Genomic DNA, 18,336 nt, shown 5'->3' on the forward strand with positions numbered 1-18,336 from the left:
TTAGTTTCAGCTTGTCTAGTTCCAAAAAATGCTGTTGTTGTATTTATTGGGATTTTGTTTAGTTCATAAAGTAACTTAGATTGGCATCTTTTTTCTTATTGTTGTTCCTTTGTCAGATCCTGTTAAAACCAAGTCTCCAAGGCACTCAAGCTTGGCAGATGGCCCTTGGGAGACGCCAGCTTCAGGGCTCCTTTTCTCTTTAGCCTCTTGCCTTAGCTTTTGGCTTCTGAGAATTTTCCTCACTTCCTTGCTAGTTTGGTTCTCCACTTAAAAAGATATTTTAAATATATATTGCCATTTTTAAGTGTTTTTAACTTGGATAGGGTTTCAGGGTAGCTAGTTTGCTGTATGGAAGGAAGTCTGAAATATATCTTTATATATTTGTTCTATTCTGTTCATACTGATTTCTTCATATGATTATTATGTTAACCGTCCTTTGCTTGTCTTCCACAGTTATTTTTTATTTCTCAAATCCTCTAAAACTCTTCTTTCCTTTTCATTCTATGGCTGTTTTCATTTTTATCCTTTACTGTATTGGCAGCAGTGTTTTTCCCCTTATATTCTTTTTATTTGAGCCTTCATTTTTGTGGTTTTATGTATTTATTTTTGTTCTACTTCTTTCCTAATGCCAGCCACTTCCTATTATTTTGCCATCTTGTCCTAGAACTCTTGCTTCTGTTTTGTGTTCTTATTTCATGGAAGAACAGTTTGGTTTTCCTGTTTCTTCTTTACTTTTTCTTATCTTAGTGTAGAATTTGTGGCTTTGATTTCTCTTTGATTACCCATTTTTCCTCCCAAACATTGATAGACTGTATTGTATGAGCGAGTTCCCACCTGTGACTCTACCCTCTTAAATAAAAAAGCACATAAAAAAGAAGGGATTTAGGTTGGTTGGAGTGCAGTGGTGTTTACAACTAATTGATCACAACCAGTTACAGATTCCGTTGCTCCTTCTCCAGTCCCACTGCTTCTCACTTGACAAGCCTTAAAAAAAAGAAGAAAAGAAAAGAATGGATTTAGAAACTTGTATAATATCTACATCCTGCATCCCAGGGTGGGAAGGCAGGCAGTGATTGCTAAGTGGGCCAGAGGGGTGGAGACAGTGCCTTTGCCACCTACGCACCCACATCCACCCACAACATGAGGGTGGGAGTGAGATGTTCAGGGAGGGCCTAGGGAGCCCCCAGGGTAGAGGCAAGGGGGTGATTACTCATTCTTTGATATAAAGTTGCTTTTTTTTGACTAGCAAGTTTTAGAAATATTTGGATAAGAAAGGAGGGCTAAAGCCTTGATGAGACCTAGCTGGAGTTTTGAGTTCGAGTTCATTTTAGCCTTTACTTTTTTTTTTCTTAAACAAAATTCACATTTTATTTAGATTGAAATAAACTATACAAAATTTATTTTTTCATTAAAAATAACAGCAATATTTTCCATAACCTTTACTTTTTTCTAACCAAAAATTGCAGTCCTGAATTATGCAGCCCTGAATGTTTTCGTAATCCAAAGTATCTCTTCTCCTCAACTGCCGTAGAGACAAGAATGCTTCCTGCAAAGATGGCTCTCTTTATTTCTCACTTAATTCCCTTCTTTTGCTTCTTCTCAACACAAAATTAGATATAGGGGAGCTCCTGCTGCTGTTGTTGCAGCACAATGATTTAGGTTTGTTTTATGTCTGGGAAGCACGTGGTGTTCTATAGGAAACCTACAGCTGCAGTATTCTCTGCTTTCCTCTTCATGTTCCCTTGTTCGACATCCGCTGCTTTGAACTGGATGCCTTTCCACTTAATTTGTGACTTTGGGCTTCAACTGTCTTCTGGTTTCTCTGAAAATGATCTTTGTGTATTTGTTTCCTGTTCTTATTGTCTTTGGATAATTTCTTGGAGAAGGGGGAAGTGTCACTGTTTGAAAATTGGAAGGCCTTCCTATAAAGTTTTTTTTAATACCTAAAGTGGAAAATATGGAGATTCTGATTATTGTTTTTGATTTGTTTAATGTGAAACAGCTGTAGACTTTAATACATTTTAATATTTTAATCAGGAATCTTTAGAGAACCTATATTTCAGATGACATTTAGACAATTACACGATGAAAGAAATTTCAGAAAAATGAAGAAATTTACTTATTAATACAAAAGGAAATTTTTTACATATTTTCTACCACAAAAGATAGTGAATACTATTTAAACACTGGTTACGTATTGTAGGAAAATGTCAAACTCTTTTATTTACTCATAAAAAATATATATGGTTGAGACATTTAAAAGCTAATAGATTTAATGTATTGCCTAGAACCTTTTTATCTTGAGTTCAATTATTTCTGAATTCACTAAAAATTTCAATTTGAAAAGTCTGAATTGTAGAATCAGAGAATTTTAAGTTGTACCCTGGCCAAATCCCACCCCAGAGATGATATATAAAAGTATGTGGAATGATTTTTCCCTTAGAGTTTTACAATATGAAATTCAAACAAAGCAATTACATTTGGTAAACCATTTCTAGATCTTGTACTTGTTGGTCATTTATCAATCTTTCCCTGAACAGTCCTTTCTTTCATGAATCCTTGCTTCTCAAATATATTACTTCAGAATTACTCCTTTTATGTCTGTTCCTATACCTTTTTCTTTATGTAAAATTAGAAGTTTTAATATTTTATTCATATTTACATATTTTTTTGAAATTATATTTTACTATAAATAATTTGTCAGCAGTCACATTCTTGGTCTTCAGGATGAAATGAAGCCAATGCTTAGCCTCTCTAGTCAATTAGTAGGTAAAAAGAAATGCTTTCCATTTAGAAAGGGAAGTAGAAAAAGTAGAAGTGTACATATACCTGTTTTACTCTTAATGTTACTTAGTCTTTCCTTTGTCTTTTGATTTTGGTGGGTAGTTGTAGTTTTAATGTTTGGGATGTCTGAAGTGGAGAAATTTGAGAGAAAGAGAAGTGTAATTGTGCCCATGGGAGAAATATATAGTTATTTGAAGAATTAAAAACTTATTTGCTCAGTTTTGACCATTTGTCTCCATAGACTGCACACAGTAAGAAGCTGTTATAAAGGATAATTAGGGACCAGTCAAAATTATTTGGGAATATTCCTTGAGAATTCTAAGAATTCTGGTTCCTGTAAATTATACCATTGTTTGTTCTTCTTTCTCCTTTCTCCCAACAATAATGAAAATTGCATCATAACAGGGCTAGTCTATGTGAAAATATTTTATATGTGCATGTTAATGGAAAGAAAGTACATTCAAAATGCTTGATACATAGTAGCTAATTGAAATATATATAACATCCTTAATTTTATTTATTTATTACATTTTAAATTTAATTTTTTATTTTTTTTAGAGATTAGAGTCTTGCTCTGTCACCCAGGCTGGAGTGCAGTGATAGAATCATATCTCACTGTAGCCTCAAACTTCTGGGCTCAAATAATCCTCCTAGCTCAGCCTTCCGAGTGGGTGTAACTAAGTCATGTACCACCAGGCCCTGCTCATTTTTCTTATTTATTTTTTAGAAAGGGCGTCTTGCTATGTTGCTCAGGCTTAAATTTTAAATTTTTGAACTAATTTTAGATTCACAGGAAGGTGCAAAGAAATATCCAAGGAGGTCCCATTCACGCTTCACCTAGCCTCTTCGGATGTTAATGTCTTGCATTGCTATAGTATATCAAAACTGGGAAACTGATATTGGTACAATCCTTACAGCTTCTTCAGATTTCACTAGATATATTATATAATGCATGCACTCATATGTGAGTGAGTGAGTGAATGTTTGTAGCTCTATGCAATTTCAGTACATGTTTAGCTTTATGTAACCACCAGAATCAAGATACTTGACTGTTCCATTACCACCCTGTGTGCTGTCCATTTATAGCTACACTCTCTGCCCCCCATCTATAGCCCCTGACAACTACTAATTTCTTCTCACATTCAATAATTATATTATTTCATGAATGTTATATAAACGGAATCATGTAACATGTATCCTTTTGAATTATTTTGTTTTTTGAATCTCTATGCTTTTTAGTTAACAGCATTGTAATACTGTTGACTTTTGCTTACTGGTGGTAGCACTCTGGTTTAGCTGCGAAAATGTTCAAATTTTCTTTTATCTTATTCATTAGGTTTAACTTGCCAACATGTAAGTCATGCTATCAGCGTCAATCATGTAAAGAGAGCAGTAGCTGAGAATGTGTGGTCAGTTTGCTCAGAATGTTTAAAAGAAAGAAGGTTCTATGATGGGCAGTCAGTACTCCCATCTGATGTTTGGTTGTGCCTCAAGTGTGGCTTCCAGGTAAGAAAAGTGTTATTTATATGTGAATTTGTCCTAAATATTTTCCTTAGGTGTTTACTGTGAGTTGGGCTGTTGGTCATGCATAGGACGTAAGATACATTTATTCCATATTTAGATAGAAACTCCCCTAGAATGAACTTAGAAATGTTTGTTAAGGGAAGGTAAAAGGTATGGTATGCTCAGAAAGTAATCATGTGTGGTTTATAAATACTTTGAAAGGGTATCCAACCCACTTGCAGTAGTTCCCATGTCTGGACCTGTCTTTACCTTTTGCATTTACTTACGAAATAGATTCAACTTTTTAGACTCATTTCCTTCTTTCTCAAAAAGGATTATTCTCTTTTTTTTCAAAATAACTTATCTTAAAGTTTAGAAGTTCCTAAAATAAAGGAATTTTGTAATGGAATTAAAAGTGTATACATTTTTTTAAAAATAAGAGGTATCATTATTATCTCATATAGAAAGTCCAGAAGTAAGGTCACTTCAGGATTAGTTAATTCAATGGAAAGAACATTAAAAACTGAGGTTTATTCTGTTTATCTGCTATCCTCTCCTCAACTTCATGGTTTCAGGATGGCCAAAGATAATCCCCAAAGGCCATAAAGTGGCCTGTGTTCTGTTTTGAAAATATGTAAAACTCTTCTAGAAATATCTAGCAGACTTCCTTCTTGTCACATTAATCAGAATTGTGTTTCATTTCTTTACTTAGCTAGTGAAGGAAATCACTATGATTGGTCTGTGTCTCACTAATTTTTAGGGGGTTTGAGGTGGAGATGTGTACAGGATCGGGCAATATGTGGGAGGGGTACCACTGGCCCACTGGGATGCTCAGTGTCCCACTGTCTCCAGACAGAGAGTTTATACATTTTTAAATCATTGAGAAATTAACTCTGCTCATGATTGTTTTAGGTAAATATTATATATTAAAAAACAAGTTATCCTCTTTGCAAGAAATTAAATTTAATGAGAATCTTCATTGCTTTCTAAAACTTTCCCCTCCTGCTTGAAATTAAAAACAAAATTTTTTCAATATAAGTTGAGTAGGGATTTAGGTTTTAATTAATTTGAAACAAATATATGTGAATCATACAAATAGCATTCTGTTCATCTTCAGGGATGTGGTAAAAGCTCAGAAAGCCAACATTCACTGAAGCACTTCAAGAGTTCCAGAACAGAGCCCCATTGTATTATAATCAGTCTCAGCACATGGATTATATGGTAAGTTAAATTTTGTTAGTTCCTGTGTCCACTACAAAAAAAAATCTTTAAGTTTTACAGGGTAAAATATTTAAAGATGTTACACCAGCTTATGCTTCTTTAGCCTGAACACAATCTATGGGATAATTTCAGAAAATTAACATTACCAATGAATATAAAATTTAAATTGGGAAAAATTAATTCCTTTCTACTCTTCTCTAACATTTTCTTTGCAACATAAAGAAAAATTCTTTCTATTTGATTTTTTGTAATGAACTTGCTAATACAGATTTACAGAGTTCTAGAAGAGGAAGGTACATCAAGCAGTCAAATGTGCATTAAGAAGTTTGTAAAAACCTCTCAGGTGATTTTGCTACTTAACCCTGGTTGAAAACTTAGTCTAGTTCTCTCATTTTATATGTAAGGAAACTGAGTATGATTTACTTTTTTGTGGTTACAAAGTAAAAATCCAGACTCTAATTTTTTGATTTTCTAGTTGCTTACCATCATACCACACTATTTCAGAGGTATAAGTGGACACTGTATTGAAATGCTTCCTCTATATTTTACAATAATTTTCTAACTGGAATCTGTATACTCTTCGAGTTCCTTGAATGAATTTTCAGGAGTCTTCAAGTTTTCTTTCAGAGAAAAAATATTTTAGCTTTGTGTTCTGATTTCAGGGTTTTAAAATTAATATAAGGATATTTTGGGTCATAGGAGAAATCATCATCTTATAATTTAATACAGCCAGAGGGGTTGCACCTGCTGGATTTGTGTTTATCTTTATTGTTGTTGGCCCCAAGTAGTGGTATTGGCAAGAATGAGGAAAAGAACAAAGGAACTTAATATGTAAATGATGCATTACAGCCAAGGGAGAGGATGATGATATCATAGTGTGGCAGCTCAACAAAAACTTCACTATAGTGGTGTCAAACTACAGTGTGTCAGAATCTCGGGGAGGTCTTGTTTAGACAGACTGCTGGATCCCAGGCCTAAATATTCTGATTCGGTAGTTCTGGGGTGGAGTTTGGGAATTTGCATGTCCGTCACATTCCCAGGTGTTACCAATGCTGTTGGTCTGGAGAGCACAGTTTAAGAACCACTGAAATAGAAAAAGATGGTAGGAGAATTTAGGGGCACTGGATGGCTCAAGTGAATTTGTGCTGTTGTATGAATAGCTCTTAGGACCATAAATGTGAATGGTCATTTATCATCAAGAAAAGCTTATCCACCATAATAAATTAGTATTGTTAGTTTTAATTCAATTGGGTTTGTAATTTTTTATATTTAATTGTATAATTTATTGTGCTTTTATAGTTATATGGAATTGTAAGGATGGTGAATTTATTGAGTTTTGTGAGAGTATGTGTTAGATTCATATTATAATGAAAATAATTTAAGCCATATTTGGGAGCCTGTAGATTATTTTTCTTTAAAAGGAAGAAATTCAAGTTTGTCAAATGCATTTATAGAAATTTAAAGTTTGTGAATATTCTCTTTTCCCTTCTAATATTTAAACAATAAAAATTTAACAATTTCACTAATTTGAATTACAGGGAAAGCCAGCCTGAATTAGATAAAAACCCTAACCATATAAAAAAGAAAGGAATGAGGTAGATTTGATAATTTAATCATGGCTATGCAAGAGTTGCTAGATAGTGGATTTAATGCTGCTTTAACCAATAATGATTATTAGAACAGTGGTTCTTGCCCCTAACCTCACATCAGAATCATACAGGTAGATTTTGAAAAATCCCCAGATGTCCACTATTAAAGCAGTTCCATTTGTTATTTTGATACCTAAACAGACTTAAGAGGCACTGATTTAACACCTAAATTAACATAAAGTACCATACTCAAAAGTTTGTTGAAAGAAGATTCAGCATGTTACTTGTACTCTTTGTTTTTTTTTGAGACAGAGTCTTGCTTTGTTGCCTAGGCTGTAGTACCGTGGCATCATCATAGCTCACTACAGCCTTGAACTCCAGGGCTCAAAGCATCTTCCTGCCTCAGCCTCTCTATAGTACCTGAAACTATGGGTGGGCACCACCACATTCTTTTTTTAATTTTTTGTAGAGATGGGGTCTTACTATGTTGTTCAGGCTGGTCTGGAACTCCTGACCTCAAGCATTCCTCCCACCTTAGTCTCCCAAGTGCTGGGATTATAGGTGTAAGCCACCACACCCATCCCCCTTGTACTCTTATTACAAGAACCTCCTGTCTTAGTTTCTTATCTGTAATAAGAAAATATTATACTTCTATAAAGACATTTATTTAAAAATAAAAATACTTTCATGATTTTTATGAGGAATTAAACCAGATAGTGTACGTAAAGCATTTAGAACAGTGCCTGGCACATTGTAAATGCTCAATTAAAAAAAATTTTTATGTGTTATTTTTAATGGAAACAGCTAAAATTAAGTTATTTTCAGTTGTCCTCATGTTGATTTTTATTTACTTGCCCTTTCTTTTTGTACTTTCAAAGTTAAAACAAGTAAAAATTAAATCGCAGTATCAGTAAAAATTTCTTGACATTTCAGTATTTTTCAAATGAGCAATTATTTAAATTTTTATTAATTTTGGACAATAGTTGAATGAGTAAATATTTAGCACCTTTATAATATAAATCTGGGAACTATAATTAAATATTTAAATTCAATTTAATAGTCTATAAAAAAGATGTTTTTGGGAATGTTGTCTGTGACTCATCTCCTTCACAGATCTATCTTTGGGGAAATAATAAAGTAGGCTCTCAGTAAATATTTGATTAAATTTTGAGTACTGTTTAGACAAGCAATCCAACTAGTTTACAGCCATTGTTCATCTTAGGACCATTTAAAGGTAAGAAGATTGTGAACATGCAAGTAGTTCAAAATTTGGTATAATGCATTACGATTATAAAGATATTCGGCACTTTCAGACCCGTGTTCTTATATGATCATTAGATCTCATGAAAATAAAGGAAACACAGATAATGAAAATATATAGAAGAAACATTAATACTATGCACTAATGAGTAAATTTAATTGAAGGTAGTTTTCTGAAATGGAATGTGCTTTTGAAAATGTCTTTTTTAACCCTCTACCTCCGAATAAGTCCCAAACAAACCAGCAGTCTCTTCCAGTCTTCCTCATCTCTGTAACTGGCACCTCCCTCCATCACTGATTAATCAAGCTAGAAGCCTGGAAGTTATTTTCTTCTCCTTTTTATCTTATATGCTAAACTGTTAAGAAAAGTAGACAGAATGGTATAATAAATTCTCCTGTTCCTATCAACCAGCTTTAAATAATATCAATTCACACCAAGTTTTGTTTCATTTAGACCAGGATTTCTCAATCTCAATACTGTTGGCATTTGGACTATTAATTCTTTGTGATAAATTCTTTGTTGTGCTACCCTGTACATTGTAGGATGTTTAGCAGCATCCCTGGCCTCTACCCATTAAATACCAGTAGCAGTCATCTTTCCTATCACCAGTTGTGACAACCAAAAATGTCAAATGTCCCCTAGGTGGCAAAATCACTCCTCATGGAGAATCACTGACATTCTCTCACACTTCTTCCTTCCTACGGCAGTGATTTTGACACTTTCTTCTTCCTTCATCTTTTATGTCTAACTCATTACTGTTTCTACCTGCAAATACTTGTAACGAATATGTCCATTTCTCTCCATATCCACTGCTACTATATACTAATCTGTTTCTATTCCTGGTGCCCTCCAATCTATTAATAGTTTATCACATTAGTGAGAGTGATGTTTATAAAATGCAAATTGGGTCATATCACAGCCCTGCATAAAAACCTCCTGATGGCATTTAATGATGCCTAAGATAAACTACCAAAATTTTCATTTGAACTATAAGGCTCCGTATGAACTTTCCCCTGCTTATTTCTCCAGACTTACCTGGTACCCTCCCCTTTGTATTCCCTACTATGTAATTTATAGACAGAATTGGATAAATACAAGCTTTGTTACCTAATGTGCAAAATTATTGATGATGTTTCATAATATTTGCTTAAATTTTGTATTTTTTCAGGTGTTATGAGTGTAATGAAAAATTATCAACACATTGTAATAAGAAGGTTTTGGCTCAGATAGTTGATTTTCTCCAGAAACATGCTTCTAAAACACAAACAAGTAAGTTAAGCAATTGCTAAAAGAATTTGTATTAAAATATAATGTTTCATATTTCATATAAGGAGTTCATAAATTATAAATAATACTTTAAGTTTTACAATGACATCTTAGTCAGTAATTTTAGTAAAGATCATGTATTCTTAGGTGGCAATCTTGTTGTGTGTCTATATAGTCAATATGGAAAGCTGAGTTGTGTCCTGACTAGATCATGGGCTTTTCACTCAGATAATCCTGAGTTTGAATTTAGGTTCCTCCATTTACTTACCATGTCACTTTGATTCCTTAGTTTCCTTACTTAAAAAGTTAGGATGATAATTCTATTTTATGGGGTTGTAGTGAGACTTAGAGATAATACTTTCTAAAGATTTAGAAATAATATATATTAAAATACTTGCATAGTGCCTGACACATTTATGAAATGGTGTCTGTTATTATTTGTTACATAATTGCAGTGCAGTTCTGACACTACTTGGAGTAAGGCCAAAACTTCACAGGCTGAGAGCACAGTTTCCTGTAAGACTGTCCTCACTTGTCATGCCAGCTGCAAGTTTGAGGATTCCCAGGCCACCACGTTTCTGACCAACTGTCGACAAATTTGGGGGTTCCTACTACCCCTTCAGATTCAGCAATTCACTAGAATGACTCAGAGAATTCTGGAAAATGCTATACTTACAATTATAGTGGTTTTCTTTTTTGTTTTTGTTTTATTGAGACAGGGTCTTACTTTGTTGCCCAGGCTGGAGTCCAGTGGGGTGATCATAGCTCACTGCAGCCTTGAACTCGTGGGCTCAAGCAATCCTTTTGCCTCAGCCTCCCAAGTAGCTGGGACTACAGTTGTAAGCCAACATGCCTGGATAATTTTTAAAAATATTTTTGTAGAGATGGGGTCTCACTTTGTTGCCTAGGGTGATCTCCAACCCCTGGATTCAAGCGACTTTCCTGCCTCAGCCTCCCAAAGAGCTGGGATTACAGGTGTGAGCCATCATGCCTGGGCCAATTACAGTTTTAATATAGGAAAAGAGGATTCGAATCAGGAGCAGCCAGAAGAGATGCATAGGGCAAAGTCTGGGAGGGTATGATGGAAAGAACATGACTTTGAGTCTGGAGGTCTGGCATTCAAATTTGACTCTTTCAAAGTCACTAGCTCTGTGACCTTAGGCAGATTATAGCCTATCCGAGTCTCATTTTTCCTTGTACTTTCTTGTTTTTCCATGGTGCTTTAGGGAATTGAGATTGATAAGACTGTCCCTATCCTTAAGAGATTAAAGATCTGAAAGAAGGTGTGAGATCAAAAAGTAATGATAATGCGAGCAGAATAAGATTTCTATTTTAAGAAATAATCAAGGTCTTTCAAATATTCAAAGAGGGATGTAATATTCAGTTGAAGGGATTCAGAGAAGAAATCATGGATGAGCTGGCTTTCAAGCTGACCCTTAAAGGATGAATTTTGGGCAGGTGGAGATGAGAGAATAAATCATTTCAGGTGGTGGGAGGCACTAATATAAGCCTTAATTGAGTTTATGGAATCATGAATAGCATCTGGCATAGTGGGAAACAGTTCTAGAGGTAGTTTGTGAGCAGAGCTTTCAAGGTTTGGGAGATATATAGTTCTGAGTTTAAGGTTTCCAGAAGTTCTAGGGTAAAATGTCATTTTCCTTGTGGATTAAGCTACAGAATCTGGCAGGCAAGTTTGATTTTAAATAAGATCCCTTGGCATTCTAGAAGTAAGTTTTTTGGGATAGTAATTTGTCATACTTTTTCTTATATGAAGCTTCAGTGTATTATTATAAAATACTTGGAAAATCAAATGTAAAAGTTGCTATTCAGGTTTGTAAGAATGCTGGGTATGATTTTTCAGTTATTTTAAATGATAATTTTGAAGATTCTAGAAATGTAAAAATGTCTGTATATGATAATTCAAAAGGAGTATGAAACTATTTGGATGGGAGGATAAGAATGATTTTAAAATATTCTTTTTATATTTTTACACTAAGTAAAAATAACTACTGAGAAGAAAGCCTGTTCCTGTACGGTAAACACATTTTCTTTTTTAAGAGATAAGGTCTCACTATGTTGTCCAGGCTGGTCTCCAACTTCTAGGCTCAGGGGATTCTCCCACCTCAGCACCCCAGGATAGCTGGAACTTCAGGTGTGTGCCACCATGCCCAGCTCATAAACACATGCTTAAAGTTATGCATTGCCTGAGTAATTTCATTTCTTATGCATATCTACAGCTTATCTATACAGAGAATCTAGGCTGATGCCCCATCTACCTCTAAAAACAACTAGCTCAGTCAATCTCAGACTTTTGGTCTTGGTACCCCCTTTAAGACTCTTAAAAAATTATTGAGACCTCAGAGAGCTTTGGTTATGTAGGTTATATCTGTCAATATTTATCAAAAACTAAAATTAAATATTCATTGAAATCTGTAGTCGGCCTGCTGAAAAAAAAAAAAAAAGAAAATACTCATTGAAAAATAATTCCATGACATATTAACACAAATACCATATTTTTAGGAAAGATAACTATTTTTCAAAACAAAAAAAATTAATGAGTGGCATTGTTTTACATCTTTACAAATCTCTAATGTTTGGCTTAGAAAACAGCTGGATTGTCATGTCTGCTGCTTCATTCAATCTACTGTGATATCACATGTCCTGTAACCTCTGTAAACTGCATTGTATGATTGAGAGCGATTGAAAGTAAAAAAAGAAAAAAGAAAGAAAATAACATCCTAGGCTTATTATGAAAATACTTCTGACCTTAAGTACCCCCGAATGGAGGGTGTCTTCCAACCCACTTTGAGAACTGCTGAACTCTGGCACATCTGTCTTTATATTTTGTTTTCAGCCTTACTTATCCATTATCCAAATCCTACTTCTAGGATTGTTTCCTAGTCCTTACCTCCTCTTTGGCACTCAGTCCATCTTTGGCACTTTAGAATCTACTAACACACTGTTCTTTGATGTTTAGCTTTCATGTTTGTATGTGTCTTATTTTCTTTCTTTTTTTTTGAGACAGAGTCTTGCTTTTTTGCCCATTATTGTCTTTCTTAAAATCTGTGTTGCTTGAGGATTTGACTCTGGCTTATATTCTTTGATTCTTATGTGGCTAGGCAGTAAATACTTGCTGACTTAAACTGAACTAGAATGTGACCAGTTTTTACTGAGGAAGTTGATAAGCTTTGCACTTTCACCCTCAACACTCTGAACATTAATATCAAAATTATTTATTCAATCAGTCTTTTATTTTTTTTTTTTTTTTTTTTTTTTTTTTTTTTTTTTGAGACAGAGTCTCACTTTGTTGTCCAGGCTAGAGTGAGTGCCGTGGCGTCAGCCTAGCTCACAGCAACCTCAAACTCCTGGGCTCAAGCGATCCTCCTGCCTCAGCCTCCTGAGTAGCTGGGACTACAGGCATGCGCCACCATGCCCGGCTAATTTTTTATATATATATCAGTTGGCCAATTAATTTCTTTCTATTTATAGTAGAGACGGGGTCTCGCTCTTGCTCAGGCTGGTTTTGAACTCCTGACCTTGAGCAATCCGCCCGCCTCAGCCTCCCAAGAGCTAGGATTACAGGCGTGAGCCACAGCGCCCGGCCCAATCAGTCTTTTAGTATGTTTGAGTTTTTGCTTTGTGGCTGATGCTGTGTATTAGATGTTGGAGGTGCAGTAATGCATGAGACAGATCTGCTTCTCAGTTTCTGTCATTAATGATCTTTTGGTCAGTGAGGGGTATAGAGAGTCATATACTTAGTTGTAATTCCTTGTTTAAGTAGGGCTGTAATGGAGCAAGCAAGTGCCAGGGACTATGAGAACACTTTGGAATAGTATCTAACTTAGACTGGAGGAGCCAGGACAATTCTATTTAGAGGAATGACATTCTAAGCCAAGCGCCGCAGAGTATCTAGAAATTACCTAGGCAAAAAAGGAAGGGATGTGTGCTCCAGGCAGAGAAAATAGCTCATTGATGAGAGTGCTTGATAGGGAATACTGTAGAGCTAGAAGGTTGAGTTTTGTGCTTGGGGGGAGGATGGTGAGACTCAAGAGGTAAGTAGAAACAGATATTCAAAGCCCTTGTATGTTTAGAATTTGTTCTGAAGGCTGAGGAACTACTGTTAAGTTTTAAGCAGAGAAGTGGATGATCAGTTTTGTATTGTAGATAGATCACTTGTTCTATGAAGACAGATAGGAATGCCTTTATATGGTTACTTGCCTATTATGTTAATATCAGTTCATCATATGACTAAAATTTCTAAGGTTAATAGTTAACTGGGAGTTAGTAGATTTTTGAGAAAAAACAGGTGAGCTAATTATTACTTGATTCCAAGGTAGGGGAATTGTGGGGCTGTAAGTTTTTCCTTTTTACTCACTTTTTAAAGATTGAACTTCTTTTCAGCTGTAGAAATGGGCAAATTACATTAATACTACATGACTGGTTTAGGTAATTGCATTAAGCCGTTGAGATGAACCCCAGTTCAGGTTCCCAGAAGAATGCTTACAGCTGTGTAGATTTCACATCTGATGTTAGGATTTGCTTTAAAAAACAAAACTCCTTTACCTCCCCCTTCCCTGTATACATAATGAAAAGGTCATATGTAACACAAGATTGAAAAGGGGCCAATAAACAGTCTTGTGAGTCTCACCCAGTGATATGTGTTATTAAAAAGTAGACCAAAAAACTTGGGAAACAGTAAAAAAAAAAAAAAAAAATCAGTGGTGCCAGCAGTCCGAGAGAGGAAGGGATGAATAGGCAAAACATGGAGGATGTTTAGGGCTGTGAAACTACTCTGTACGATACTATAATGGGGAAACATGTCATTGTGCATTTGTCCAATTCTGTAGAACATACACCACCAAGAATGAACCCTAATGTAAAACATGGACTTTAGGTGATAATAATGTGTCAATGTAGGTTCATCAGTTATAGTAAATGAACCATTCTGGTGGGGATGTTGATAATGGAGGCTGTGCATGTGCAGGGGGAGGGGGAAATATGGAAAATCTCTACTTTACATTTTTTATGTAAACCTAAAACCTCTAAAAAATATATTTTTTAAAAAAGTAGGCCAGTGTTCTCTGAACAGCTCATGAGATTTGTCACTTTGATAGTTTTGCAAATGTCACTGAAGTATTCTACAAATACAGAATACAGGAATTCCTGGTGAAATAATATGGTTGAATATTGGTTTGCTTTTTATGAAAGAGACAGATGACTGACAACTCCACATTTTTTGCTAAACCATTAAGTTTGGCCCATGATTTTAATACTGATGGGATGCCATTTTTGACAAGATTAAAGAGGAGATACAAAATTAAATTAATTAAGCTTGTGCTCCTGGTATTCAAAAGATATGAATTATGTTCTTTTGGTTTTTATAAAGTATAAGCTTGCTTTATCTTTTTTTTTTTTTTAGTAAGAAAGGAAATGGTGTGTTTGGGATCTGAAACTGTATCTGAGGATAGAAAATATTGTGAACTTTTATATTAATAGTGAAGTGACAATTTGAATTGATTTAATATATTTTTTAAAAAGGTAATACATTAATTTCTATTTTTAGTAAAAAAAAGAAAAACAAAAGTAAAATTATATTTAAAAAATTTTTAAATAAAAAAATTAAAAAATGTTATGCAATTTGTTTTGCTATTAAGTGGCAGTCCTTCTAAAACATTTGTATTTTCAGGACCAGTCACAGTGGCTCACACCCGTAATCCTAGCACTTTGGGAGGCTGAAGTGGGAGGATCGTTTGAGGCCAGAAGTTCAAGAACAGCCTGAGCAACATAGCAAGAACCCATTTCTATTTAAAAATTTTACAGTTTTAAAAATAATTACTGGGCCGGGCGCGGTGGCTCACGCCTGTAATCCTAGCTCTCTGGGAGGCCAAGGCGGGTGGATTGCTCGAGGTCAGGAGTTTAAAACCAGCCTGAGCAAGAGCGAGACCCCTTCTCTACTATAAATAGAAAGAAATTAATTGGCCAACTAATATATATATAGAAAAAATTAGCCGGGCATGGTGGCACATGCCTGTAGTCCCAGCTACTCTGGAGGCTGAGGCAGTAGGATTGCTTGAGCCCAGGAGTCTGAGGTTGCTGTGAGCTAGGCTGATGCCATGGTACTCACTCTAGCCTGGGCAACAAAGCGAGACTGTCTCAAAAAAAAAAAAAGTATTATTATAAAAATAATTACTAAAAGCAATTCCATGTATACAAGGGGTTCAACTAAAAAAGATGCTGTACTTTTTTTTTAAGACAGTGTCTTGCTTTGTCACCCTGGCTAGAGTGAGTGGCATCATCATGGCTCACTACAACCTCAATCTCTTGAGCTCAAGCCATTCTCCTGCCTCAGCCTCCCGAGTAGCTGGGACTACAGGCACGTACTATCACACTAGGCTAGTTATTTTTCTTTTTGGTAGAGACAGGGTCTTGCTCAGGCTGGTCTTGAACTCCTGACCTCAAGCAATCCTCCTCCTCCGGCCTCCCAGAGTGCTGGGATTACAGGTGTGAGCCACAGTGCCTGGCCATATTGTACATTTTAAAAACTTATTTTTACTTACTTATAGAGTTTTAAATTTGGGGTTCCTCATCTAAACCACAAAACACAGAAAATTATTTGAGTGACTATTTTCTCAGTTCTTCCAAAGATGTCATGTAACTAGTACCCTTCCAGGTACATGGGGAGAAGTTATTTGTATACATTTCATGCCTAGGGCATTGAGGAACCATTTGAAAAAGGCTGCTACAAACTATAACTAATAAAGCTATAAATCTAAACATGAAAGACATGCAGCAATTGATTACATACTGCTTTTACGTAAGGGTAATGGCTTTTCCTTTCATATCACCACTGGTATTTTGTTAATGTCTTAAAATATTATTACACTTATAATTCTTTTCATCCTTTATTATTACTGATAGTAGATCATAACATTTGTGTGAATTCTGAAGCCAGATTTCCTGGGTTTGAACCTTCTAACACTAATCAGCTGTATGCGTCAGTTTTGATTCCCAGCATATTTCTAAAATGAGGATAATTGTCACAGATGATAATTTAAAGAGATATGCTCTCAAACTTTTACTTCAATTAACAGCAAACTAAGTTTACTTTCCCCCTTGCCTATGGGTATAAAGGAAAGAACCAGTGTTCTTTTTCTGCTTTAACCAAAGCAATTTATAATACTTGCACCTTTGAGAAAAGAGAGACATCAATATTACTTCGCAACAAACCAACTCTTGGTTGTTTTCAATGTTCTTCCATGATAAACAAAGCTATATCTTCATATACTTGCTCTTTTATTTTATGGGTTAAAATTTCTGAAATTTCTTGGTCAAATTATAAACCCATGTTATATTTTGATTTTTGTTGTTAAACTGCCCTCCAGAAAGATTATACAAAGGATGTAGTTGACAGCAGTGCCCACTTTTCCATATTCATTTTATTTATAGTTTAGTTTTGTTTTGCCATAAGGAAATTTTTAATGTCATTGTTGCCAGGTCCGTCAATCTTTTTTGTAATGATTTTTAGCCTTTGGGGTCATGCTTTGTTTTTGTTCTCTAAAATTATAAAGATACCTAAAGATTTAAAAATATATTTATGATTTAATATCCTTAAACTCTATTTTTAAAAAAAGATACTTGTAGTGTTTCAGTGAAGTCATTTTTATGGTAGAAAAATTTGAGGTAATTCTTAAGATTACTTTTTTAGACTGTCTTAGACAAGTAAATTTTATTTTTTTGCTTTGCTGGTTCTTTAGCAGTTTTCTGTCTTACAAGACCTGTGGTATGTACAAAACCTATTAGGCTTACTCTATTAACCAGCTGCTCTTTTGAGTACTTCTCCAGTTGTAGGCTTAAAGGCAAACTACAAAGATATATTTTTAAAAAGCTTTAAAAAAATTAGCTAGAATGCCCAAAGTTTTCTCTCAATTTTCTTTGCATTCTGGGCCTATATTATTTTGTTATATAAAGGAATATCTGATGATAGTGTTGATAATATAGAGGTGATAAGTAGAGTAAATTAAATCCCTTTTAATAAAATAACCCAACTTCGAAATTCTGTGATTACTTTTTCTAATTATGGACACCACTTTTTTATAGGTACAGGTGGAACTTGAGAACACAAATTAATGATAATCAAAATTCCACATAGCTTCTCTTTCTTATCTTTTTGTTATTGTTATTTACCTATATTATGCTTCAAAACATCTTAAAGTTCACTTCTTAGTGTATTTGGTTCTCTGTTTATGAAAGAGAGTTCTTAAAGTGAATATGGTCTAAAATGATTGAGAAAGATTTGTTGTCTCTAAAAGCAAAATGTCCAAAATCATTCTTCATTAGAAGTTACAAATTTCTTTTTATTAAGACACACATACACCTGCTTGTATCTCAAATAACTGAGAGACTGATTCAGACACCTCTGTTTTAAACTAGAATCTTAAACTCTCATCTGACAGTCTCTTATTAAATTGACAATGTTTAAGGTTTTACTGAGATATTATAAATTTAAGCCTTAACTACTCTGTGCTGTTGACTATGTATCAATTCCTTGTATTCCAGTCATAAGTCATAAAAAATTAAATATAAATAATTATAGATAGTGGTTAATATAGTACCTGGTACACAATAGACATTTGATAAATCAATTGAATTTAAGTTGTTACATTTTATAAATTGCTACTTAGTAAAACAAAAACTTGTGCTTTTATTTTAAAT

General features: G+C 34.5%; 1 protein-coding gene across 2 annotated transcripts in view; it reads left to right on the forward strand.

Moving 5' to 3' along the window:
• The window catches only part of USP45 (ubiquitin specific peptidase 45), a 224,715-nt gene that overhangs the window by 143,752 nt on the left and 62,627 nt on the right, over nucleotides 1-18,336 (forward strand). For both annotated transcript variants that reach the window (XM_012738824.2, XM_076003101.1), the window contains 3 exons: nucleotides 4,121-4,290; nucleotides 5,405-5,508; nucleotides 9,527-9,627. In XM_012738824.2, the coding sequence (XP_012594278.2) occupies nucleotides 4,121-4,290; nucleotides 5,405-5,508; nucleotides 9,527-9,627 (375 nt within the window). The remainder of the gene's footprint in view (nucleotides 1-4,120; nucleotides 4,291-5,404; nucleotides 5,509-9,526; nucleotides 9,628-18,336) is intronic.

This window comes from Microcebus murinus, chromosome 5 (assembly GCF_040939455.1).
Source record: "Microcebus murinus isolate Inina chromosome 5, M.murinus_Inina_mat1.0, whole genome shotgun sequence".
Classification (NCBI taxonomy): Eukaryota; Metazoa; Chordata; class Mammalia; order Primates; family Cheirogaleidae; genus Microcebus; species Microcebus murinus.